The sequence below is a fragment of the Anthonomus grandis genome, chromosome 4 (assembly GCF_022605725.1).
Source record: "Anthonomus grandis grandis chromosome 4, icAntGran1.3, whole genome shotgun sequence".
In the NCBI taxonomy this organism is placed as follows: Eukaryota; Metazoa; Arthropoda; class Insecta; order Coleoptera; family Curculionidae; genus Anthonomus; species Anthonomus grandis.
In genome coordinates, this window is record NC_065549.1 from 19,752,859 (window position 1) to 19,779,836 (window position 26,978).

At 31.4% G+C, this 26,978-nt stretch overlaps 3 protein-coding genes and 1 long non-coding RNA gene across 8 annotated transcripts; 3 read left to right on the top strand and 1 right to left on the bottom strand.

Moving 5' to 3' along the window:
* Positions 1-2,521: 2,521 nt before the first annotated feature.
* Positions 2,522-8,280, top strand: LOC126734789 (uncharacterized). Of its 2 annotated transcripts, XR_007660175.1 has the most exons (4): positions 2,522-3,992; positions 7,225-7,420; positions 7,471-7,622; positions 7,918-8,280. XR_007660175.1 is itself a non-coding variant. In XM_050438526.1 (3 exons), exons 1-3 carry the CDS (start codon positions 2,762-2,764, stop codon positions 7,996-7,998), a joined length of 1,710 nt encoding a protein of 569 aa, XP_050294483.1. In that variant the 5' UTR covers positions 2,527-2,761; the 3' UTR covers positions 7,999-8,280. The 2 variants fall into 2 exon arrangements, 1 of the variants encoding a protein (XP_050294483.1); XM_050438526.1 differs by having other exon boundaries at positions 2,527-3,992; positions 7,225-7,622.
* LOC126734794 (TM2 domain-containing protein almondex) lies at positions 8,191-21,879 on the bottom strand. 2 transcript variants are annotated; one of them, XM_050438533.1, is made up of 5 exons: positions 21,690-21,875; positions 21,538-21,617; positions 8,883-9,026; positions 8,667-8,826; positions 8,191-8,598 (listed from the first exon to the last, which is right to left on the bottom strand). In XM_050438533.1, exons 1-5 carry the CDS (start codon positions 21,763-21,765, stop codon positions 8,357-8,359), a joined length of 702 nt encoding a protein of 233 aa, XP_050294490.1. In that variant the 5' UTR covers positions 21,766-21,875; the 3' UTR covers positions 8,191-8,356. The 2 variants fall into 2 exon arrangements, with proteins under 2 accessions (XP_050294490.1, XP_050294491.1); XM_050438534.1 differs by having other exon boundaries at positions 8,457-8,598; positions 8,662-8,826; positions 21,690-21,879.
* On the top strand, positions 9,251-14,412 carry LOC126734798 (uncharacterized). 2 transcript variants are annotated; one of them, XR_007660178.1, is made up of 5 exons: positions 9,251-9,304; positions 9,361-9,553; positions 9,613-10,224; positions 13,341-13,616; positions 14,108-14,409. It is a non-coding gene; the product is annotated as an uncharacterized LOC126734798 (long non-coding RNA). The 2 variants fall into 2 exon arrangements; XR_007660177.1 differs by having other exon boundaries at positions 9,276-9,553; positions 14,108-14,412.
* Positions 21,310-25,821, top strand: LOC126734792 (pyroglutamyl-peptidase 1). 2 transcript variants are annotated; one of them, XM_050438530.1, is made up of 4 exons: positions 21,310-21,513; positions 24,656-24,856; positions 24,915-25,144; positions 25,499-25,821. In XM_050438530.1, exons 1-4 carry the CDS (start codon positions 21,511-21,513, stop codon positions 25,734-25,736), a joined length of 672 nt encoding a protein of 223 aa, XP_050294487.1. In that variant the 5' UTR covers positions 21,310-21,510; the 3' UTR covers positions 25,737-25,821. The 2 variants fall into 2 exon arrangements, with proteins under 2 accessions (XP_050294487.1, XP_050294486.1); XM_050438529.1 differs by lacking the exon at positions 21,310-21,513 and adding an exon at positions 21,574-21,715.
* Positions 25,822-26,978: the final 1,157 nt, after the last annotated feature.

Below are 26,978 nucleotides of genomic sequence, written 5' to 3' on the forward strand. Positions count from 1 at the left end.
CACCACCTTTGGATTTTGGTTGAAACCAAAATCAAAAATAGGTTGATTGCTACTACTGTTTTTGGAATTTTACTGAGTACCCATTGTGTAGGGAACGCTCAAAATTCTGTATCTATCCAAGCGAAAAATGCTTGATTGCAATAGAATTGTATATCAAACAGTCAAATAACTCTGAAGATGTTATCACTACCGAGAACGAAGGCAGTGCAATTATTATTTTATAAGAAGAGAAATACTCTGTAATCATAAATAGTATAAAAAGTTTTTTAAAATACATTTAGTACTGCATACCTAGTAAATTTGTATAACACCACGATTTTAACCATAGTTAGTTTAACCTAAGTTACCCTTAGCAATAAAAGGTCAGTTTTATAAACGTCCCATTTCTTCTTCTTTGTCTTTGAGACGTTTTTAGGGTCATTAACTGTCAGAAGATTGGTTGGCTTGGCCGTAGATATACTTCCAGAAAGAAAGGGCGAGTTTTTAAATTCAGCAAGATTTTTTGATGGATTCCATCCACGAACTTATAAATATACCTGGACTGCTAATGCATATGGCCACGATACCCAAAAATGACCACTGCATGGTGGCCGCCATTTTTATAGTGGTTGTGTCCTTTTGATGTTGGTCACTCTGAAAAGTTTTAGTGTTGCCAACAAAAAATATATTAAATAACGGTAATGAAGTTGACGACGTTGACATTTGACGTGTGAGTATAGCGGATTGCCTAGTTTTTGGCGATTTGTAAACGACGCTTGAATATATCGTCTGCAACAGGCGATATAGCTTCCTCCTTATTTAATACGTGGATAATGTATCACCATCCTTATTTAAACGTATTTGGTTCAGTCACACTCAAAACCGAATAATTGTGAATTGTCTGTGTGTGTTGTTTATGATAGAATAATATATAAAGTTGTTTATTTTTACTATATAAACCCTTGCTAATTACAAACCCTCATAAAGTCATCTATATTTTGATTTTTATAGATGGTTTTACCTATTAATGTAGAAACACTGTGCATAGAAGGAAAGTAAAAGTCGGAATAGTAAAAATAGAAAGAAAATAGGTGTTTTTAACTGGATTGGAAGATTCAAGATTATTAGAATAATAAAACAAATATTTTAAAGTGCATGGATCTATTCCAAGTTAATTGAAACTTTGGCTCATTTCAGGTGAGGATTAATTTCTTTCATAAACTTTAACGAAATTCTTAAAGAAGTACCAGAAAAATCACAGATCTAACGCAACTATCTTAAATTCTTACCTATATGTAACTTTCTATTTTGTATTTTTGTAAACATAACCTCTCAAAAACTTTAATTGTTTTGTTTCCCTACAGTTGGCACAACTAAAATTTGTCAGAGTGACCAACATCGAAAGGACACAATCACGCAAAATGGCGGCCCCTTAGTAGTGGTCATTTACTTTTCATTGAATTGGCAGTCCAGTCAGGTATATTTATAGGTTCGTGATTCCATCAAATGGTTGACAAATTGACAGCTGCTTGACTGATGACGTAAACAGCTGACGGAAGTTCAACCGATGAAAAAAGAAGCGCTTTTTTATATTGTTTTGTGTTTTGTTTTTGTTTGGATTAGACTTTTCAGTTGATTTCCAAATTTATTTTTTCTCCTTAGATTTCCTCTTTGTTGTTATGTTTTAATAAGAATTCACGTAATAAGCCAGGGTGCGAAAAAATAATATACCCCTATACCCTTGCATCTTGCACTTGTAAAAAAAATATTAAATTGAATGAATGCAGTTAAAAGTTAATTATCTTGTTTGTCTTGGTCAAATCAATAATTATTAAAAAAAAATAAATATATTAATAAAATGTCAAAATCAACGTCAACATTTCCATCACACCATTCCACCAAAACGAAAATACGTTGGACCAGTGATTGCCATCACCCAATCATTGATGGACCCATCATATAATAAAGAAACATGATGGAAAGCAGATAATTTAGAAACGCAAATAGCAAATTTTGCTAAGCGGTGGATCGACAGCTGAATTTAAAAACGCGCCAAAAGCCTCTACAAGTTAAAGAACTGCGAAAAATGGCGTTTTATATGACATATATCAGATGCTCAGCTCAGATCAGACAGTCCGGTAGCGGTAGTCTGGAGATAATTTCGTTTTTTTTTACCGCTATCAATATGTCGAGGAATAGAAGCTTTTTCAGTGTTAGATTATATTCAAAATTATTCACAGAATATATGTCAAAAACCTGGATTTTTTTATAAAGTTAACTTTAACTGTTACCCCATCTACCCGATAAAGTTAACTTCTACATTTTGAAGTTAACTGTGACATGTAACGTTATTCCCCAAGTTAACTTTAAGTTATCTGTCCATAGAGTAATTAAAAGTATGTTTAATATTCATTTCTCTATGTATCTGTCAAAATAGTTTTATAATACCGGTCCTTTATATGTTCTCATCATCCCACATTCTGATAATTTTAGACGAAACATCTAATTTAGTTTTCAAAATCCGGCAATATAGGTCGGATAGCCGGTTGCTTAGACCAAAACTGCCTTACTGGGAGCAACCTCAGAAGGCATGAGAGAGAAGAAGAAGAACTCGAATAAATTAAATTTAAATTAATCAAAGACCTTATAAACACAAGTCACTAAATACTAAATTAGTTAGTTAATATTTATTATCCGAATAGATTATCGGTACGTTATCTAAAAAAAAATAGTACAATAAAAATGCCAGAAAACTGTTTTTGACCGAAAATATTTTTTGAAAATGATATCTGTGCTAAAACAATGCCAAAAATTATCCAAAAATAAACATATCTATAGAATAAATGTGCGGTATTTCGCCAGAGCAATTTCAGGAGATAGAAGTACACCTTTAACTGATGATACACTAACTGGGAGATTCTTATCATATCTGGATAATAATCTTTCAAAAGCTACAACATATAATGATAAAATTGGGTTGGTGGCAACAATAAAGACACAGCCACAAGAAATCAGAAATTTTGACACCAATGGAGTTAACTTAGTATTAAGTGTGTTAAATGATAGAACTGTTATAAAACATAAAAATGAATTTAAAAGAATATTGGAACTGGTTGATGTAGAATGTTGTAGCAGACTACATGAGTTCAGCACTAAGAATATATTTGATACCTTGACAAATTTTGTAAATGCTGTGCCACACCAGATAACTAAATGCCAGTTTTTCCATTCGGCACTAGACTGTTTGGTTATTCATAAGGAAAAGTTAAATAAAGACCAACTGGTTCATCTATTGTTTTTCATAGGATTTTTAAAAAAGAATTATAATGCTCAAAACATGATTAGGCAGTGTTTAAAATTATTTGACCACAGTACAATTAATAGACTGATGAAAGAAGATTTATGCATTATTTGCAACTCTACTTTTAAAACCAGTACTAAAATAAAAAATCATTTACTATTAGACAAAATAAAACTATATATTAATGACAACTTAACCCTTCTAAATGATCCTGCTGTCTTTATAACATTAATAAAAACTCTAAGACACAATCGGTACCAAGATGATGATATTCTCAACTCCATTACATGCACTATTTTCTTCAATGGAACTTTAAAGTATTATTCCTTTAGTGCCATGTGTCATATATTGGCTTTATATGCTGATTATTTATATTATGATGAATCTATTTTAAAAGTCCTAACTGAAAAGTGCCTAAATGACCTAAAACATTTATCATTTAAATCCAAAGATACTTATCTTCAGGAACAACCTAGAATGAAAGATATAAAAAGATTTTTGTGGGCATTAACTAACTTAAACTACAAAATTTCCCGAGAAGAGATTGAAGGTATTATATTACCTCAAATAGAAATCCGAGTAGATGCTGGAGAGTTTACAAATGATGTAGGATCAATGTTTCAAATTATTCTTTATTTGTGGATGATGAACTATAAGGCATGTGGATTAATTGACCAGTTTATGGTCAATGATTTAATTCAGAAATACAAAGGTAAGGATAACAAGGCAATTATGACAGATCTACATTTGATCATGATAATATCTTTAATTCTTCAAGCTTTTTTTATTTTAAAAAAATTGTAGGTATATCAACAAAGTATTGTTACCCACAATTGAATAAATTAAGTGTCACAAAAAAAAAACAAAAAAAAAGAATAACTCTAAAACTAGTTTTTTGTCCTGACTCAAAATAAGAAAATTGAATATATTTTTTTAAATAAAAAAGAAAGAAAAGCTTTTTTAGAATAATTACAACTAATAACAGTTATCATTCAAAGTACACTGCAAGTTAAAAACGTGAATAGACTACTTTAAAAGATTTAAATTATACATGCAATAAAACAATAAGTATTAACAAACTCTTCAAAACACCAACTAGAATCTAATGATCTCTTCAACGAACATTCTTGATCTATATATAGTCAATGAATTTTTTTAAATTTTTGCTTTAAAACGGTTGAAATTTAGTTTTAATTCAACAGGAATCTAATTAAAAAATGTTTCACAAGACTAAGTGGGAAACATGTTTTGCAAATGATGTTAGCATCTTTGGAAGAAGATTAATCTCACACTTTTCTGTAGTTGAATCTCACATTGCTTATAGAACAGCATTCTGGGGTTGTTTTAGTACAACCAGTTTTTCTTTAATATGTATCTACAGAAACAGGCTCCATGGAGGGAATACTGGAGACCCTTAACCCACTCAAGTAAATCCTAATTGTTGCTGGGGATTTCAATGTTGACTTTATGACTGAAAATACATCTGCCTGTAAGCTCCAGGATGTTTTCAGAAACTTTAATTTGATTAAAACTATATATACTCCAACTAGAAGTATTAACTGCATTGACAATGTCTTTTTGGATCCTGGAGTGTCACTCCAGTCCACTGAGGTGATTGATGTGGGATTTTCTGATCATGGAGGGCAGATTGGTGGGTTTGAGATTTAAAAGAGAACTTTGGGTCGCAGAGAGCAATGAAGGCTTATTTGACCCATAACTGAAAAGGGTAAACAACTATTTTATAATGGGCTGTCTGGGATAGACTGTGGGTTTGTTCCTGATAATGACACCTCTATAGATTTTAAGTTCAGTTAGTTTGTGGGCATTCTTGAATCATGTTTTTCAGAATCCTTTCCTCAAAAAGTAAATGGGCAAATTACATGGTTTACAAATGAATTGAGAGCAATGAGAGAACATTTTCTTGAGTGAGTACTACATACAACGCAAAACTGACAACTTACAAATACTCAATGATTTTAAAAAGCTTTGTAAACATGAAATAAGAAAGGCAAAAATTAATTCTAATAACAGAGTAATTCTAACCTCAAGAAATCTTCCAAAAACCATGTGGGGTATAATAAATAGGCAACAAGGAATACCTGGAGTTCCACCTCATGCTCATAACATCACTCCAGATAAGTTTGATAATCATTTTTCTCGGAATTGGTCACAACTTAATAAAAGACGGACTTTCTGACTTTGCGTGACGAGCATGTCATTTTGTTGCCACCACGAATATATAGTGTTTATATCATTTTGCAAAGTAATAATATCATTTGGAGTGGAGATTTGCCTGTAGATTTTTAGGTCGTCGGCAAAAAGCAGGAAATGGGATTTCAAGAGAGATCCAAGATCATTAATAAAAAGACTGAAAAGCAAGGGTCCGAGGTGGGAACCTTGAGGAACTCCAGAAGATGCCTGAAATGGTGAAGAAAGGCAGCTTCCTATTTTTATTTGCCGCTCACGGTTGGTTAATATGATTTAATCCATTGTAATAAAGAGCCACAAATGCCAAGTTTATCATAAGGTATGATTGGTTTTATCAAATGCCTTACTGAAGTCTGTATAAATGGCATGAGCTTCACAGCTACTTCCAAAAGATTTAAAAATATAGTTGTTAAACAAAAAAAGATTTGTTTCGATTGAACGCCCTTTAATAAAGCCATGCTGTTGATCAACAATTATCTCTTGAAAAACTTTAGATAAAAAATTTTCCACACAGCTCAAAAAGTTTAGGGATAGATGATAAGATGCTAATGGGGCGATAATTTGAAACGTCATTCTTGTTATCAGATTTAAGGATTGGACAAACATTTGATAGTTAATTAATTTGATTGAAACATTTGATTTGATAAATAAGATAGCTATTGTAACATTCCGTGGATTCCTAAGTTCTAACCTCAAAGCGCTAAAGTTTACATAAGCAGAAGGAGAACCACTCTGGTTATACAATTTATGCGCGATTTTCTTCTGAGTTATGTTTTTTAATTTTCTTGAGAACCACTGGGGATAATGTTAAGAAGGAAAAAAGCGTTTTATAGGTACAAACTTATTAAAACAGTCATATAGTACCGAATAAAAGTTAGCAGAAATTAAACAGTGAGATCTAAGATCAGATGGTGAGAATCTGACATGATGGTTTCCCAGTTGTAATCTAATTAATTGATGATATTAATTAATCTTAAGTAATTTTTGACAAAATTGAAATACGCATGTTTAAAATTATAATACAGAGTTACAGGTACATCCAAAAGTTTAGGTTCATGACAAGGCAATTTCAGTTCAAGTGGTGAGTAATAAGGATCATGTTTAACAAGACCACTGCAAAAGATATATCAAGATTTGAGAAGCAAAGATCCAGAATAGACCCATGATCATTGACCACCCCATTGAACTGAGTCAAACCTTCAAAGGCTACCTTATCGCATAGCAGGGCCTCTCTTTTTTGAGCATATTGCCATTCTCTACCTGGTATCGCAAGAACTCTACAGTTGTTCGTAATAGTGTAACGATTATTAGGGTCATGTAAGACTCATGAATATGTTAAGCTGGAACAGTATAAAAAACAGTTTTTGAAAGATTGTTCAATCTAATAGGAATTTGACTGTTGTCTAGTTTATATTTTACTCTATTGGAGAGCTACTTAAGATACGATTTGCTTTAAGGATTCGTGTACATCTTTTTTAGGTTTTTGGGCTCAGTGAAACTTAAATGAAATAAGAGTTAATTTGTAAAATTTTTTTCAGCTGTCTACTACCCAAACTTGTAGTTTATTCTTTTCGGTGACATGTTGTCCTAAGATCTATAGAAATAAAAATGGCTCAATTAAAAATAAGCTTTTTTTTATATTACTAATAGTTAAGTAGCAAATCAGCTTCTTAGCTTCAACTTCTCTAACCATTCTCTTATATATGAAGGTTTTAATTATTTACTATTTTTTTTAGCTCAAAACCTACCAAATCAACAAAGTCTAAACCTACTTCTAACAAGTATTTACTATGAAGACCCAAACCTCTTTCAAAAATTAAAAATACCATTGGAAGCCACGTCGCATGTTTATAATCAAGATTATCAGCTAGCCAAAAGACCTGTTCTCAGGAAGGTTATTCAAAGCCTAAAGTCAACATTTCCACAAAACAAGTTGGATACATTTCAGATAAATTGTCAAGTGCCTTACCTCAATATTGTAGGAATAACAGGGTATCAAAAGAAGATTTATAAAACTGTGAATATTGAAATTTTGGATGAGTATACTACTTTGAAAAATAGTGACAACGTGCCATCTGGATTAATGCAGTTAAAGATGAGAATTTTAGATAAGTGTGATGAAGCATTGATTGTGGTAAGCACATTTTGAATGTATTAAGTGATAGAAAAATTATTTCCTGAATCAATAAGATTGAATTATTTGCAGGTTTAAATTCTTCGTATTGAACCTGTAATTGGATTTATTGAATGTAAGATATTTCCTCTGAGTTAAAAAATATATTTTTTCATTAAATTGGTTTTAGTCTAAGCACTAATAATTACTATCCTTTTTTTTCTAATCTGATGAATTCTATGATGCTTAGTTGTTGACATGTTTTCACTGCATCAACATTTTAACACACTCTACCCATCATTGTTGTTTTTTACAGATATGTGAAGATGAGTTTGCTGGACTGACTGACTTAGAACTGCAGCAGTTTTTGGAAGATGAAATAAATTTAGTATGCTAGTGTATTTCTACTACGTAGTTCCTAAAATTGTTACCTATGTTTGGCTTTAGGAATGTTGTTGATTTTTAAGCTTTATAATCTGAGTTAAAAAAATGATCAATGGTCATTCCAATGATTTGCTCAAAATGTATTAATTTAAAGTGTATTAGAACTGAATAATTAGGAATGTTTTTGTTAAGACAAAAAACAGTATTTTGTAATAAGCTTTTAACAGTTTATTCTGATATTCAAAATGTACATTATAATATTTATATAATAAATTAAAGAATTATTTATTTACAATATTATGTGTTTTTATCTTATAACCTAATCAGACTTTACAGAAATCATTACATTTTAATTAAGGGTTCTTGAACAATCATAGATACAAAGAACCATCAGCAGGCCCTAGATAATGCAAAGAAATTAAAATGACATCTATGATTGTCCACACCCCTAAGCCACCAAAACTAAATAGTTTGCCTATTCCTTCCTGCCAATGTCCCAAATAGAACCTATCTGCTCCAAAACCCCCTAAAGTAATACTCAAAGCTAAAGCCGTGGACCATTTATATCCGCCAGTCCAGTTACACTTGATTTTCTTGTTGAACGTTCGGCGACCTATATGGAAAATATGTATTATTTTTAAACTCAATTGCTGATTTCAAGCTCTAATGATCTCACTTCACCTAAACATAAAATGTCCCCATTCACAGTACAATTAGTGACATAAACGTCTCTAGGTGATGAAACTGATTGACAAGTAGCTTTTTGTTCACAGCTGTGCTCCCAAGGTTCTGTTTGGTAACAATATCTACAGATGTACTTTTTATCAAATTCTTTGGACCCCTAAAATATTTATATTATGTCTAGATGTATGAAAGTTTAAATAGCGCATGACTTACGTGACATTTGACTTGGGCCTTATTGCGACATTTGGAAATCCTTTCCTTGCCATATATGCAGGAATCTGATAATTCACAGTCCAGACATTGTGCAGGGAGTTCCTTACATTCTATGTTTAAAGGGCATTTGAAGACTGTGTCACTCTATACAGAATACATATGTGTATTATTTATTAAATATAAGAATTTTATGTGTTGTTTATGAATAAACATTTTCATTTATTTTAAATTTCAATAACAAAAATAGCAATCTGACTATACATTATTAGGTACATACTTTATTTAAATTGAAAATTTAAAATTAATTTATTTTGGTAAATAAATGAACATGCTTATTTTTTTAATTTATTTCATCATCCATCATAACGGTTGACAAGTAAATAATAATGAGAATAAAGCTAATTATAAAACTTTTCTCCCTAGTAAAAATAAACCATAATAAATTAATTTTCAAGACGCATATAACTACATTTTTTAGGTATTTTGTATGTTAGGCTCTATTTTTATGAATTTAAGGAGTGGTTCCTGGATATATGATGTTCTTTGCCTAGGTTTATCAGGATTTCTGCTTATAAACATTGTCTGCATTGTCAGTCTGACCCTAGATCATGATTTACCCTACACTTTGGACTACCTATTCTTGATAGTGGGATCTACTTTGAACTTGACGGGTAAGCATTGTCCAAATACGATATTATTTTTTAAAATAAAATAGTTTTAATATTTTTAGGTGGAATAATGGCAATAATTTATTTTACAGATGAATATGAACGGTACAAATATATGATACCATCAACCTATTTGTTGCCTGTCGGTATATGCTCCATTTTAGCAGGATCCTGCATGATTGCAGATTTGATTAAAGGCATTTTGGAAAAGATGGGGCCAAATAATTAATACTCATTTAATTCGTAATAAATATACGTATAAAAATATAGTAGTATAAGTTAAATACTGGCTTTGGACTTATAACTATATGCAAATCTAGTTTATTCGGTGTCCATAAGACTGTTCAGGTGTCCATCAGCTGTTGGTTTATACAGTCGGTCATAGGTCAACTATCTTTGAGATAAGTTTTTTGATGTATTGACATATGTATTTAGAGAGAATGCTAAAAAACCAAATATGCTTTATTGTTTTTTAACATTAGTTAGAGTTATAAACAAAGCAAAAATATAATAATACAGAAAAAAATATAATATTACAGCTAAGAAGAAAATTTCACGGATACAGTAACAAGGAACAAAAGTCGCAAAAAAAGGTTTTAGTATAAAGTAACAATATGTCAACCAAAGACAAATGTATTAATAATGGACAATAATATATAAAACTTAAAATACAGGTAGGTTAAAAGAACCGATAAAATTTAAAAAAAACTATGTCAAATATTCAAGACTTACAAAATATCTCTATAAAACTCTTCTAGGCAGTAATATGCATTTTTAATTAATAAATCCTTCATAGAACAGTTAAACTGCTTGCTACTCTTCATGACTTTGCATTACAGGGGCAAGTGATTATACATTTTAATACCCTCATATATAATTGAGTATTTTGTAAGGGTGCATAGACCTAGATTGGTAGTATTAAATCTTGTTAGATATATGTTGGGCTCATTACTACTCTTGTATTTTTTATGAATCACTTCTACCGTCATTAGTATAAAAATACAAGTTAATGTGAGTATTCGCTCCGTAACCAATAGCGGCTCTAAAACCAAAGTGCAGAAAAATATCTCACAGCACGTTTTTGTAAGACAAAAAATTATTGAACCAGACCCTGCCCAGCCAAGCCCCAAAATTGAATAGGACTCTACTAGGGCAAAGTACACACTTCTAGCCACCTCTATACCAATCTCAATGCGGACCACTCTAACAGCATAACAAGCAGAGGGGGAACAATCTTCCCCTTTAAAGCAGCAATGTGGGTCTTAAATTTCAATTTTGAGTCGATAAAAACTCATAAAAATTGAAATAATCTCTATTCATTATAGGCTCCCCATTCAATGAAGGATTTGTAGTAATACCCTTAAATGTCACAATATTCGTTTTGGAAATATTAAAAGAAAGCTTGTTTGCGTCACACCAATTTTTAATAAGTTTAATATTATTGTTTATTGTTTCTTCCAATGTATTGTTCCTCCTTCCTAGCCACAGAATGGTAGTGTCACCAACAAATAACGTAAAGGATCCATTAATACTAATAGACGCTAGGTCGTTGATGTAAATGAGAAACAATAAAGGGCCAAGAACCGATCCTTGAGGAACCCTCCGATCGATATTCTGCACAGATGAACTACTGTGTTGGCCCTTAACCTAACATAGCAAGGTAGCTTTTGCAGCATTATTTTACGATCCACACAATCAAAGGCTTTGAAAAAATCACAAAATACCGCAGCCATCTCTCTCCTGTTTAAGCCTAAATAAAGTTTCTCCAAAAGATTAAAAGCTGCATCACCAGTACTCTTTCCGTCCCGAAAACCAAACTGGTTGTTATTTAATGAATTGTGACAGCAATAAGAAATGAGGTCATTCTAATTTAGACAATTTTTTCGATTATTTTTGATCGAGTTGGAAGCATTGAGATCGGCCGAAAATAGAAAGGGTTATTAGTGTCACCTCTCTTAAAAAGAGGTTTTTCTAAAGCCGTACACAAGCTATCAGGGAAAGCTTCTCTGTCAAAAGAAATATTTATAATTACACATAACTCTACAAGTAGAGCATCTGGAAGAGCCGCTACCGAGCGTTTGTTTTTAATTGAAACTAATATTTTTTAAATTTCATTTACGTCAAAAAGGATACGATACAAACAAAATGAATCTCGTACGTCTGTATAATGTGTCTACATTCCTTAAAAATTACAAGTTTCCTTTGTTCTATTATTCGCAGTACAAATCTTACTCTCTCACTATAATAATAATCTTTTTTAGCATTTTTTATTACTTGCGGTATGGCTTTATATTTATTACAAAAATTTTTGAGTATTCTATGACACTGTAGTACACTATGACTGAGGATTCTATGATGAAATTCTAATCTCCATATAACAAATTATATGGAGATTAGAGTTTTGTGAAAAAACGAATTTTTATGCTTCAGCAGTGAGAAAACCTTCAAATTGTTAAAAAACATTCAAAACTGCAGTATCATTTTCATATTACAATATCAAAATCTCTATTTGTTTACCTGTACTGGACATTTTAAAAAGTTTGAAATTATGCCAACCTGTCTTTTTTAGCTTAAACCATAGATGGAATGGTCTTATATAACAGTGCTGGAAGTAATGTACAGGGTGGCCAACTAAGAATGCGAGATACTGTATCTCGGAACGTACTCGTCGCAAAGGCTTGCGGTAAAAAATATTATTACTAAAACTGCCAAGAGAAAAACCTGGAAAATATTTTCAAGTTTCTATAATGACTGCTAGAGGGCGTAACTGCAATCTTGAATCTAAAAAAGTAAAGATTTTGTGAATTTCGATATATTAACCTAACAAAAAAATACTTGATCTTTAAAGTAGAGCACAATCCGAACCTTTTTTGTTGGGCAGTTTTCGCTATACCTATCTCTAAAAATAAAGTGGTGGAGAGTATTCAAAGGTTTCCGTAAAAAAACCCTGTATCTTAGAAATGGCTCAGTCGACGTTAATATAATTGTGTCATTCATCAAGCCATTCTTGGGCTTTCACTGTTGTAGTATTCGAAGTGTTGTTAGTTTCACATGTCGCCACCAGAGGGCTTTTTTTGACCTTTCCGCCAGAAATGTTCGAAGTTTTAAAAGTTTTTTAATGAAATTTTCTCTTAAGAATATTTTTTTTCATGAAAAAGTAGAGAAATGATGCCCAGGCCAAGGCTCACGAAAACCGCATCTTGATATCTTATTCCTAACCTTAAATTTAGGCCAAAGAAAAGTTTATACGAAAATCCTATACTTAATTTTTTTTGGCAATTATTACCAGGCCATGGAACCAAGAAAACAACAAATATACCTCAAATTGTCAATAGTTTCGCTTACTTTTGTATAATTTTTGTCGTAATAATGCGTTTTACGAACGATGAAGGTTGCGATTTATATATATTTTTACGATGATGCTTGCGATTTATTTTAAATATCTTCAGAATGCCCTAGCAAAAAGAATTTACACGGCTCGATGTCCAAATCGACGTCCTTGCGTTGTGAGAGTTTTTCCCCGATTAGTGGCTAATCTACGAGCCTTATATTTCAACGGCAACGAATTGGAAGAACCCAAGAAAATATTAACTAAGTACTAGGATACATTTAAGGAAATCCTCATGTTAGCACGAGAGCATTATCCCTTGAGTTTGGCATATCACGAACAACAGTTCAAAATATTTTGAAAGACTATAGATATGTTTAAATGATCGTTACAATATACTGACTTATTTGAATTTATCTAATATTTATTTTAATTTTTACTAGTAATTCTAATTAATTTTAGAACGCACCTATATCATGTCGTTTTGGCGACATGGCGAGACAGGATTATTGGGCCATATATACTTTTTCAAACAATCCCTAAATAGCAACGTCTGTCTTAACTTTTGGACCAATCAATTGCCGTTGTTGCTGGAAGATGTGCCATTAGAATTGCGGCAAAGCATGTTCTTGCAGTTTTTCAATATTTATACTGTTATAAGGTTCTCTCCAGCAAGTGTGATTTCCAAGCCTTGCGAAATGTGGGAAAAGATGCTATGGACTTTATTTTAAATAGCAGGTAATGTGAAATTTGGTTATGTACATTGTACATTAAAGCCTTTAACTAACTCTGATTGTGGGGTTGGAAGATAAAGATTATGCTCACCATTCCTAAGTGGGTAATTGATGGATGACGTTTCTGAAATTACTGATACAAATTTAAATGTGAATAAAGAAGGATGTTCAACAACAGAATGTAAACAAATAAAAAATTAAAATTAAAATTAAAAACAATAATAATAGAGGGTTTTTGATATGTAATCAAACCCTGAGACGTGTGTCTGATACCAATTTTAAACCTTTTACCCCCTGATAATGGGCACCACTGTGTCTGAAACATGTAGGGAATTTTAAGTTAACTAAATGTTTAATAAATAAGTGGAGGGAGACTGCAGGATTTTCATTTTACCTTAAAGAAGGAAGTGTTAATATTTTATACTTTTTAATGAATTCTGAGCAAGAAATCCTAGTACCTAGTCACAGCAAATAACAAACATCCCTCTTTTGCAGTTTAAAAGAATGCTCAAATTGAGTCATACAATATGTACCCCAGAATGGAAGCAGGTTTCAGAGATGTGCAAAACATACAGAGCTTAATTTTTTGGAAGTCTTCAATATGCCAATCCCATTTTAAGGGCTTGGCTACAATAAGTGCCAAAAACCTAATAGATTCAACAATGACTAAACTGGTGTTACAATATACAATAGATTGGTGATGTTATTTTTGAAAAAATTATGTACATTGTATTTTTTTTTAATTCATGTAACATTGAATTTTATGATTGATGCTAATAAATATTTAATATGAAGTAAGAACAAAAGGTTTCAACATATTTTTGACAAGACTTTTCATGTATGGTAGTAAAATGTGAAAGTATTATATGAATGTTCTAAATGTTGAACCTTCTTTAAAAACTGGAAATAGCAAAAGCCAAAAAAAGTCCAGTGCTCAACTGTGTGAAAGATATTTTTAATTTTAAACCTCACTTGATTTTTAATAATTTGACCTTGCCTTCAGATTCACCTTAAATAAAAAGGCTTAATGCTACCTAAATAATAACACAGGAGGTATGTAGTTCACTTGCTACATTCAACTTTTTTTCATATATTCTTTACCTCATTTTTATGCCTTTAAACTTAACCTCATTGTTTTTATATATAGGAGCGTCTGCGACTATATTATGTCCGCGCTGTCCGACACTACTTTCTTAGGTGTTTTTTGGGAAATAAAAATTCATATCTTGGGCTGTATGGGTAGCGAAAAGATGAAATTTGGCATGTCGTCTCCCACTACATTGGGAATGATGGATCCGTAAAAATCCGTTTTTTTCCGGTACCCCCGACGGAAGCGGTACCGGTTAAAAGTCAAAAATTCGTAAAAAACCGTAAATATTCCTTTCGTCCGCCATAACTCAAATTTAAAGCCTTTGAATGACTTGAAATTTTTAGGACGTAAGGAGTAGTGGGGGCTTAAGAAGCCTATACTTTTTGGGCCAGATCAGTATATAGGGTGAGTAATTATAAGCGATCAAAATTGAGTAAAAAAAAATTCAAAATGGTCCATAGGCTAAAATAAAAACTTTATAAAAAAAGTGTTTTGGCAAAAATACTTAGTTTTATGCGAGAAACAACATATTTGGAGTTTAAAAAAAAAAAATAAAATTTTTACGAGTTCTGGCATTTTTAGTTTTTTGGAATTTGTCGCCAAACGGTACTTACTTTAGGAAAAAAAATTATGAAAAAATAGCTTCATCTTTTGTCTTTCAAATGCCATACAACCGAATTTTTTGTGAACCATACAGGCCGAGCAATAATAAATTTTCCCCATGAAGGTCCGAAAAATTGAAAATATAAAATCACATTTTATTTAATAACTTTTTAGGGATGGCACTTGGAGATTTTAAACTTTCAACATTTTTAATACTTTTTAGAACCTATTTTTTGATATACTCTACAGTCATCTATGTAGAGTAGTTTTTGCTCTACACGTTTTTTTAACTTTGACGCTTAATACTGGCATACCTATGCGACCTACGAAGACCATTTTTGCCCTCAAATACGCGAAATTTATCTGGCTATAATCCATTAAATACCGTTTTGTTTCAAATATCACCACTTTCCAAGAAAATACCATTTTCTATGAAAAGTCCCAAAAATGGTAAAAAAAGGTAAAAAATGGAAAAAAAGTAAAACTTAATTTTCAGACGCTAATATAGCACTTTTTATCTTTAAAGTTTTAAAAAGTTTATGTACAGGGTGGGCCAATTTAGACGTTTTCTTATGGGAAGTCATGTCCCTGTTAGAGATAAAAAAATGTTGACCTCCATTCTCCGGGCTCAAATTTTAAAAGAAGTTTATTGAAGCAAATGAAATTTTGCTATGGCAAACAGTTTGGCCGCTAGAGGGCGCTTCTGAAATTTGGTCATTTTCGTTTTTCGGCTATGGCTGCTGTGTTTTTAAAGATAAATGATTTCTGTAAAGACTTTCTTATAGCACTTTTAAGCGCTTAACATGCTCATGATATTTAAACTTATACAGGGTGCTTCATTATTAATTTTTTTTTTCTTTTTTTAAATGGATACATATTATTTTTTTGCATTTTCTTGTAGCCCTTAAAATTCCCTTTTCAAATATATATAACACTTATAATCTAAATTCATTAGTTTAGGAGATATAAATAGATTTCTTAAGTATGAATAAATTATAATGCCGTGCCATTTAAAACGCCTAAAAAACAGAGTAGGCGGGTGACACAATTGCGGGTGAAACAATTGCGTAAAGGGTTGAGTAGGCGGTTGTCAAACTGCTTTGAGTAATACGTCATTTTGACATAAACAAGCTTATTTTCATAATCTGTTTTACTTTCTATTTCTTTTATGTGATAATCACAATGTATCAAAACTATGAAAAATTCGATATGATTAAATGTTTTATTGAATGTAATGAAAATGCAAGAGAGGCCTGTAATTTATATCAACGACGATATCCAGAACGGGCAGCCACATAGTACGCTGTTTGAGAAATTAGAAAGAAACCTTATTAATTTTGGTTCTTTTGCTAAACCGCGAAGAAATGCTAATAATAATATAAATGACGATCAAGAACTATTGGATATAACAGTTTTGGGCGCAATTGAAAATAACTCTAATCTATCCACCCGGAAATTGGAAGTAGAAACTGGTGTGCCAATGACCTCTACAAGACGGATTTAAAAAAAATATAGGTATAAAGCTTATCGAACCCGAAAAGTTCATCATCTCTTTCCTGCGGATCGTGATAGAAGATTGGAATTCTGTCGGTGGTATTTGCAAAAGTGTGGTCAAGATACAACATTTGGCTACAATTGTATTTGGACGGATGAAGCATCTCGATTAGTAGTGCAGGCATTTTTAATAGGTATACCTGGGCTCGAGCAAATCCTCACGCAACGGTGGCTGTAAGAAATCAAGGCCGTTACAGTTTTAGTGTATGGGTAGGCATATTTCGTGGTAGATTTATTGGTCCCTATATTTATGATGGACAGTTAAATTCAGAGCGATATTTACAAATTCTGCAAACGCAAGTTGAGCGCTTCCTAGAGAAATTGCCTCTAGCCCAGCAGAGGCATCCTATATCTTTCCAGCAGGATGGTACGCCACCGCACAATTCTAGAGTGGTCAGTAATTATTTAAATGAGCAGTTTGGTGAGCAGTGGATAGGAAATCAAGGTCCAATACGTTGGCCGCCTAGATCCCCTGACTTAACACCCTTAGATTTTTATCTTTGGGGAAGAATAATAGACTTGGTATACCAACAGCCAATTACTTCAAGAGTAATGTTGGAAGAAGCTTTACATAATGCATTTGCAACAATAACAAATATTGAATTAAGAAACGCTGTTGATAATGTTGAAAAACGTAGCCGCTGGTGCATTGATCAGGAAGGAGCTCAGTTTGAACACTTGTTATAAGTACGTAATATATAGAGTTGCAGTTTTAATATAATAAAAAAATAAAATCTGGTTTTTACTTTTTGTTTGTTAGTTCATATTCTAAGTTTAAAATAAATAAATAAATAAATACTTTTATTTTTTTTTTTATTTTTTTACAGTATTATTTTGTTTTTATAACTGTATTTGTCCATTAATATAATTAATATTTAATAAAACAGGAGCTATTGTTTAATTTACTTTTGATTTTTAAAAGCGCTTACTGAAGTATCACAAATAAAAAATACAGAACCTATAACGTCCTTTTTTAATCTTTGAGTGTCTTAAATAACTGCATTTATTTTTAATAAGGACGTTGATACTTGGTGAAACTGTTTGCCATAGCAAAATTTCATTTGCTTCAATAAACTTCTTTTAAAATTTAACCCCGGAGAATGGAGGTCAAAATTTTTTAATCTCTAACAGGGACATGACTTCCCATAAGAAAACGTCTAAATTGGCCCACTCTGTACCTACTTACCTAACATATTTTTTTTTTAATTTTGTGGTAGGTACCTTTATCCTTGCATTAATAACTAATATACACTGTTTTTTGCAGCTAACCGAGGCTCCGCCAGTATTCAAAACTGCTCATTCTCCTGATAATGCTGCAAATATTGAAACACTTGCCTATAATTTGATTTAAATAGACCATACATTTTTTGAGACCGGCCACACCGAAATGGAGTGTGACTCCATACACTCTAAAATTAAACAAAAAGCTAAATATCTGAAGGCTGGACCCAAATTATTAGAAGCGCTCGTACAAAACCACAACCATTCGCCGTAAAAAATGTAACACATGAAGATTTCTTCGACTTTAAAACATTTGGAGATCAATCATTTAAACTAAGTCAAATTCCCTGGCGTAAAGTTTGTTGGATTCGATACCTTAAAGCTGATCAAACCAAATTGCTATACAAACTCAACTATGATGATGACAAATATTACTAAAGGTAAAGGAAGGCCCAAAAAAGTAACATTAAGTAAAAAGTATAAAGATGAGTTACCGATTAATGCAGCAAAGTATCAAAATCTACAAAAAATGTGTACTGATCTTACCATACCAAAAATTTATCACCCATTTTATAAATCACTCAAGGTAAGTGAAGTCAGGGATAGGTTGCCTGAACCAGACGTAGAGGAAGAAAGTGAAGATAGCGATAAAGAAAATTTGTAACTTCGTTAAAAAAGTTTTTTGTAAAAACGTATTTTCGTATTTTTTAAGAACTAAGTACAAATTTATTTGAAAATAATATTTTTAAACACTACTTTTTGAAATTTTTTGGTAATAAAATAACTTTAAAAAAATTGTTGTTTACTTTTCTTAACCTTTTAAATAAATGCAGCTCAAAAATAAAATTAGTTGCATACCCGAAATTGACTACAACTTTTTTTCATCATTCTTAAAAAAAAAACATAATTAACTAGTTTAATAATAATAATAATAATAATAATAATAATAATAATAAGCCTTTATTTCCAACAGGCAACTTGCCCAATAACAGGAAACAGTTGCAAAACAATGAAAAATATAGTTAAAAAAAAACATACACAAACAAACCTAAAAGAATGAAAAGAAAAGAAAAAGAGTAAAGTAAAGTCACATTCTCAAAAGTCATCCAAAGAATTAGAACAAATAACTATTAATATGATATAAAAACCCAATTATAAAAGTTTAACAAGATAATCACATATTCAACAAAATTAAATTAAATTAACTGCAATATACCTACTAACTATAACTTAAACACATGGGTCTTAATCCCAAGAGTAATGATCCACCAAGATATCGACAATCACATGAACCGGAGAGAAATTTATATCGCACATGTGACAGATCCGATTAAATATAGCGCATATTGTATATAGTGGCGATTTCAACAGGATGTTAGTATGAGGCCTTGGCAGAAAGAATGTTAGGGGATGTCTAGCATTAAGCCTAGGCACCATGAAACGTACACCGGAAAGAAGTACAGGACTATCAATGAATCCATTCAGTAACCCATGCAGGAATTTTACAGAGAAGATCATTCTTCTGAGTTGTAATGGATGTAGATTGAAGCGTTCCAATAGTTGCCGATGATCAAACCCTCTTACCGGATATATGCCATCCTGCCTGAAGGCCAAAAACTTAGCAAATCTACTCTGAACAGATTCAAGGAGACCAACATGATTCTGATAGAGCGGGTTCAATATAATGCAGCCAAACTCCAGTTTTGATCTCACAAAGCAACAGAAAAGCAGTTTTAATGTAGACTCCAAAGTAAAACTCTGAGAACTTCTAATTATGAACCCAAGCCTTCTCAGGGCTGACTTGACTATGTTATTGAAGTGTGGAACGAATGTAAATTCAGAGTCAAAGGTTATACCAAGATCAGTAATTTGCTCTAATCTACTCAAAATAGTATCATTAATAAAGTAATTAAAATTTAAGGGTGTTTTTGATCTAGAGTAACTGACCACACTACACTTAGCCGCATTCAAGCCTAACCTGTTAACAGCGCACCATACCTCCAATGTATTTAGACAGTTCTGAAGAAAAACACAATCCTCCAATCCATATACATTTAAATATAGCTTCAAATCATCGGCAAAAGCCAGCCTATGACAAGTGAGTGACTCAATCAAGTCATTTATAAAAAAACTAAACAGGAGCGGACCCAGGTTCGAGCCCTGTGGCACACCCGACGTTACGTTAAAAAGTTTCGATTTAAAGCCCTCATATTCAACATATTGAGATCTACCAGTCAAGTAGGAATGAAATAAATTAAATAATCTCCCTGAAAAACCATACTGAGTTAATTTATGCAGCAAAATATAGTGATCTATCCGATCAAAGGCTTTTTGGAAGTCGGTATAAATAACATCGACTTGAGTATTAACATCAAGTGATTCACAGATGTGGCTAGACAGACAGGATAAGTTAGTAACACATGATCGCCCGCTAAAAAATCCATGCTGGTCTACAGAGATGAGTTCTTTTGCGTGATTAAATAGCGACCGATTCAGGATAATTTCAAAAAGTTTTGAGAAGTTACAGAGTAATGAGATTGGCCTGTAGTTCACGATTAAATCAGAGTCCCCAGCTTTTAAAATAGGTATTATTTTATTTTAGTTTAATATTTATATTGAGTTAAAAGATTCTGGGCTAACCATTATATCATAAAAATGTAATGCATTAAACTCTTTTATATTGCAATAATAGAATAACAAACAGACAAAATTTCATGAATGTGGCACATTCATGTTTTTGGCTTGGAAAAAATTAGATCCAAATTCATGAATGTGACATATACAAAAAACAATACAAAATAGAAAAAAAACAATAGGCAACTATTAAAGTACTTAAATTTATACAGTAAGTACAAAAAGATCAAATACATAAGTCAGAACACTGATTTTTCACAGCAAATTATATCTTTTAATTGCAATTATCTCATAAACACGATTTTGCACATTCATGGTTTTGGCACTGGACCGACAATATAGTGCAAGACTTGAAGAAATCATTTGAAACAATTAATACATTCTTATTAACAGCAACCAACAGCTTAAAACAATTCATTACTGAAAATGTAAATATTGGTTTAAGATTCATTCACAGAATATTTACTCAGTCAATTTACATGAATATTCTATTATTAAATGTATGCCTAATATAATTTTTGTCATAAGATAACAAATTAAAGTTTAGTATTGTTGTCATCTGATGTTTTTAAATTCCATTTACTTCTTATAATTATTATGAAAACATTCTCTTGATTAAATTTTAATAGAGGTACCTGTTAGTGTAAATGTACCTGTTAGAGTACCTGATAAAATTAACTTATATATATTACGTTGTAACTCTCGTGCGCATATACAATAATTAATGGTATTTTCCATTATATGTTAATGTCAAGGGGTGGTAAAGTGGTGATCAATTGAGCATAGGAACAAAACAATGGTAAATATGTTTTATGATACTTACTTGCAGGTTAACTGGTTTATTTTCATCCTGTATATTTATACTTTTCTTCTCGTCAACGAATGTATTTATAGTATTGTCCGCTAAAAAAATAATAAACTTTCAGTATCTTTTCATAAAAGTAATGAGGCTTTGGTATTTTGTTCCTATTTTACCTGTTTGTATATTGTTGGCTAGAAAAGTAAGTAAAATAAATGTGGCTTGACGGATATTTATATGAACGCATCGCATTTTTGCAACTTTTGTTATAATATAATAATCAATTAATAAATTTTCAATATTTGTATGCAGAAATCATATTTATTTTCATTATTTTTGACATATGCATGGAAGATTTTATCCATCTCTGTTCATTTGACCTAGTAACGTTAACCAATAGGATGTGCATCTGTAGCAACATGAAAATCGTCATCCTATTGGCTGAAATCATTTCTGATATTGAGCAGTGGCGTAAATTAAATTAACTTTAATATTCACTGCTTCACAGGTTGGTAAGTGATACGCATAGCTTTAATCATTTTCAAAATAGAAGAATAATTTATTTTTGAATAAAGTAAATTGTATTGTGAATAATGTAATTAGTATTTATACCAAAATGTATTATTTTAAAGAAATCGGTAGAATAAATTAAATGCAACTAGACTATATTCATACTTTTAAACATTTTTTAAAAATTTATTTAAAACGGACTCTAAAACAGTGACGGGTGCCAGAGCCTAGGTTTTACTGAAGTTAGATTAATAGAAAAAAATTAAGTATTTTTTATAATAACGATCGCAATAAGGTTTTATGGTAATATTGTATATAATAAGTAATATTATTGGGTTTTGGTTAAATTGGCCATTTTAAACAGGATTGGATTTTTATTTTGAAATCCCTAAGCCCAACAATATTACTAACCACAAAAAAAAAATAAAAATTACTAACCGAATATTAAACAGTTGTCTCTAACTTACTAAATTTAAATAAATTTGTTACTTATATGACAAAGTTCTTTTATTGTTCTTGCTTCCACTACTATCTTTTTTAACTCTTAATATACTGTTATATAGATTATGCGAAATGTGTATTTTATACATTTCTTCAATTGGAGTAAAGTTAGGTATTTAAAGTATTTTATAGATTTATCCAGCACGGTATTAAGTACCTTGAATGAGATAATATAAAACTATAGTAAAAACTAAAAGTCTTATTATTTTAATATTTATAAATATTTAAAAATAATAAATAATATAAATAGAAAAATACTGCTATACTGCTGTACTTCATCTTTCATCGTATTTTTCTGTTTCATAATCATATAAACAGTTTTATATTTGTATTTACCGTTAATTCATTAAAGCACAGCAATTTATATATTTATTATAATATTTACCAATATACAAACAAAAGGAAGTAGTTAGTATAAAAATATGACTATTGATCATTCTTGTAAGCCATTCAGAAATATATTTGATTAAAAAACAGCACTTAGACACTCAGTCTGATAAAGCTTGTAAGAAATAAAAATCAGTCGCTACAAACAGCATAATAATTTTTTTTTAGAAAACGAAAAATAACTTACCATTATTTTGAAAAACAGAAACACCTTGATCCATTTTCGATGCTTCCATTGCAGTACAAAGCAAAAATTATGCAAATTGTATTTTTGTCATTCTACCCGGATAATTTAGTAAAAGACCGAGAATTATCTGAAGCTTGAAAGTCGCAGTCGATTGTTATTTCAGGCGCACTAGCAAATTAATATTATACATAGGAGATTAATGTCTTAGAAAAGGAATTACAGTGTATACGCAATTATTAAGGTATGATAAAAAAAAAGACTGTATCCCCACCAGATACCGTGCTGGGGCTCCTACTATCTCACAATTTTAGTTTGAGACTCATGTTTAACCAATGGGTGGCGGCAACACGACTTCCACGTTAAACAAGTCTGCCTCACTCCCGCGCCCGCGTATGCATGCACAAAAATTCAAATTCAAATTCAAAACAAATTTATTTATCATGAAGGTAAATAAATAAGCATGTACAAAATTGTAGCATAATAATATACATATGTTGTACAACCCACCAAATACATGATAAATAGGACCATGCCTCGATTATAGAGAACCGTTTACACAGGTTCATCATAAGATAGAACCTGTGTGGCATAGCCCTTCAAACTTAAAAGAAAAAGACATGCATGTGTTGATGTGTATCATATTCAAATATTTAAGTAAGGCGAAGCAGGCGGGGGTTCTGGATATGCAGGAAAGGTAAATTAATTAATATTTATAACAATAATAAGTAGACAGCAATAGAAGATCGTGCGGCTCAGCTCTTTTAATTTTTATTGTAGATTAATAGTATTGTTTTTTTGAGAATCAAGCAGTTTATTACGAATATATTTTTTATATGCAGTAAACGGAAAACTTTTGCAATTAGCCGGAAGTCTATTCCAAAGTTGAGAGGCGACAAAAACAAAAGATTTTTGAAAATTTGTTGTTCTATGTTGTGGTATCCTAAATAAATTTATAAATCTAGTGTTATGCTCATGAAGAAAATTTGTAAAATTGTTAGCTAAATATAACAATTAAAATAAAACGCATACAACAATTCTGAAGTTTTTGTATTGAGTAAGCGGAGTCTTCAGTCAATGAATCCGAATATATCACATCACAATAATCAAATAGGGATAAAACAAGTGTGTTACATAAAAAATATTTAGTTTTAGGAGGTAAATGATTTTTTAAGCCGTAAAGTTTTCTTAAGCGCATGTATGCAATTTTGAGCTTATTCTTTATATGTGTTTGAAATGAAATACCGCTATCAATGTATACTCCTAAGTTTTTGACATCTCGTACTACTGGTAGCTGCTCATTACGAATGTTTGCATTTGAAGTTGTTGCTGCATTAAGGGCGTTCTTTCCACCACCCAGAAAAATTACACATGATTTAGACGAATTTAATTTCAAATTATGGTCGCAGGAAAAGTTATCTATATTTTCTAAAATCACGGCCAATTTACCAATTAGGATTTTTAAATTCCTAAAATTTAAGAGGAAAAATACCACTGACATAAATATAAATATAATAACTGTTTCACAAGTTAAAATACCAAATTAATTTTTTTTTTTAGGAAAAGGTGCCCGAATCTAGTAACATTCTAGTGACGGGTTTCGGTCCATTTGGGATCCATAACGTAAATGCTAGTTGGGAAGCGGTTAAATCCCTTCCCGATAAAATTCAAGGATACCGAATCATTAAAGAAGAAATCCCAGTTTCCTATAAACATGTTGAAGATAATATACCTCTTTTATGGCTTCAGTATCAACCCAAGGTAAAAGATGCATAGCAAGTAATATACTATATAATTTTTTCCGTCAATTTTATTTTAGCTAGTGGTTCATGTGGGCGTATCCGCTTTAGCAGAAGAAATAACCATCGAAACGTGTTCAAACAAGACTGGATATCTTAGACCAGATGTAGAGGAAAAATGCCTACCAAATTCGGAAGCGCGTTGTGGTACAGACCACTGCTTAAAAACTGGGATAAGTACGAAAGCGATTTGCGAAAGAGTTAACAAACACCCAAAAATTAAGGCTTGCACTTCTGCTGACGCTGGAAGGTATATCCTAATTTTTTTTATTGATGTAAAAAAATGAAATCTTCATTATAAACACTGTTTTTTCTATGACTACGTAATATTGTTGGCTCTTAAGGAAAAAATACTGCATCGGGAATACAATTTTAGAACCACCTCTTAAATGAAAGTATAGTGTTTTTTCAGTATAAGTAAATTTCTAAGACCTAAATTAAACTTAAAAAATAACAACTTCTGTCTTATTTATGTTAACAATCACTGATGTGAAAAAATGGTCAATATAAAATGGAAAGGCAAATAAAGATTATTTAAAACCTTAGATTTAGACCTTAAAAAACTAAGTAAATTGAACTCTAAAAATTAATATTTTATTTTCAGGTATCTCTGCGAATATATTTATTATATATCCCTAAATCAGGATAACAAACGAACCCTCTTCATTCATGTTCCCCCATTGGATAAGCCCTACAGCAAAGCAGAATTGACAGAAGCTCTTGAGGAAGTTATAAAAGCAGCACTAGAATTAATAAGTGAAGAAGAAAAAGGGTATGATTATTATCTTCCACCAGAAGCAAGTCGGATTTACAAGAATGGTAGAGCTGCTGCAATGACTTAGCATTTAAAGTTTCGATATTAAAAGTGATGTATATTATAACTACGGTGAATTTTTAATAATAATAAACTTAGTTTACGGTTGCAAATATATTATTTTATTTCTTGAAATATGTGTTATTAGCTTACTTTTTCCAAATACAGTTTAGTTCGCTTTCCATAAAATTTAAATTTAGTTTCTGCTTCACGAAAAAAAGTGGCATTTTAGAGCTGCTTTGCAAAACAAAAATTCCACATTACTTCTCGGTAAAACAGAATAATATCATGGTGAAACACCGTTATTTCGGGCGAGTATAAGGATGTTACATGAGCCGAATGTCCAAATCAAATATTATTTCATTATTTCTTATTTAGGTAAACTAAAATTTCTTCTTCTACAAACGTTTAATAATAGTGCAACGATATTGGCAACGTCGTGAATATTAGCGTTCTTCGCCATTCCGAAATCATCCCCGTGACGCGAGCGAGCATACCGCACAACATCTCTAGAAACGCCTGAAAGGTTAACCAATCTTCCAAAACCATGGTCTGGCCAGTGTATAAGGAACCCGCACCCCTAGGAAGCAAGTTCACGTCGGTATATAGACGTGAGTACTCACGGGTTTGTGTGTCATGATAATTTTGTATTTAGGAAAAAAAAAACTAGACAGAAAAACCAAAGAGAGAAAAAAATATTTATTTAAGTGTGCAATGGCTGTTAAAGTAATTGCCTGTTAGAATTTGCTTGACAACTTGATAAGTCATATTAATTATTGAGGTATTTGAGTATTAAAATTTAAAAAAATTTGTGTCCTGGAGTACGTTACGTAAATGATTTCGGGCTGTGTATTTTTGTGGCTGAGTATAGTGACGCCGAAACCGATTTTAATACTTCACATAAAATAACAGAAGTAGCAAATGCCATATCCAATAAACTTGGTACCAGAAAAATCGCGAAGCAAATAAACTGCTGTCTATCAAAATTTCACGGACTGAAGTAAAACACAAAATTTAAATTAATTTTCGGAAAACGTGATCTTAGTATATTCTGACCTTTTCAATAAGTATAAATCATTTTTGCTTTATTCTATGCTAAAAAGCAAGGCATTAAATAGAAATATGCATGCATAAAATAAAAAACATGCAGAAAGACATGCACTGTATCTGTATGTACTGATCGTTTTGTTGTTCATAAATTTAAGGTTGCATTTATTATGGGATGGAATTTGTTGGTACTTCCCGCAGTATGCGACGAGTTGCGGCAACT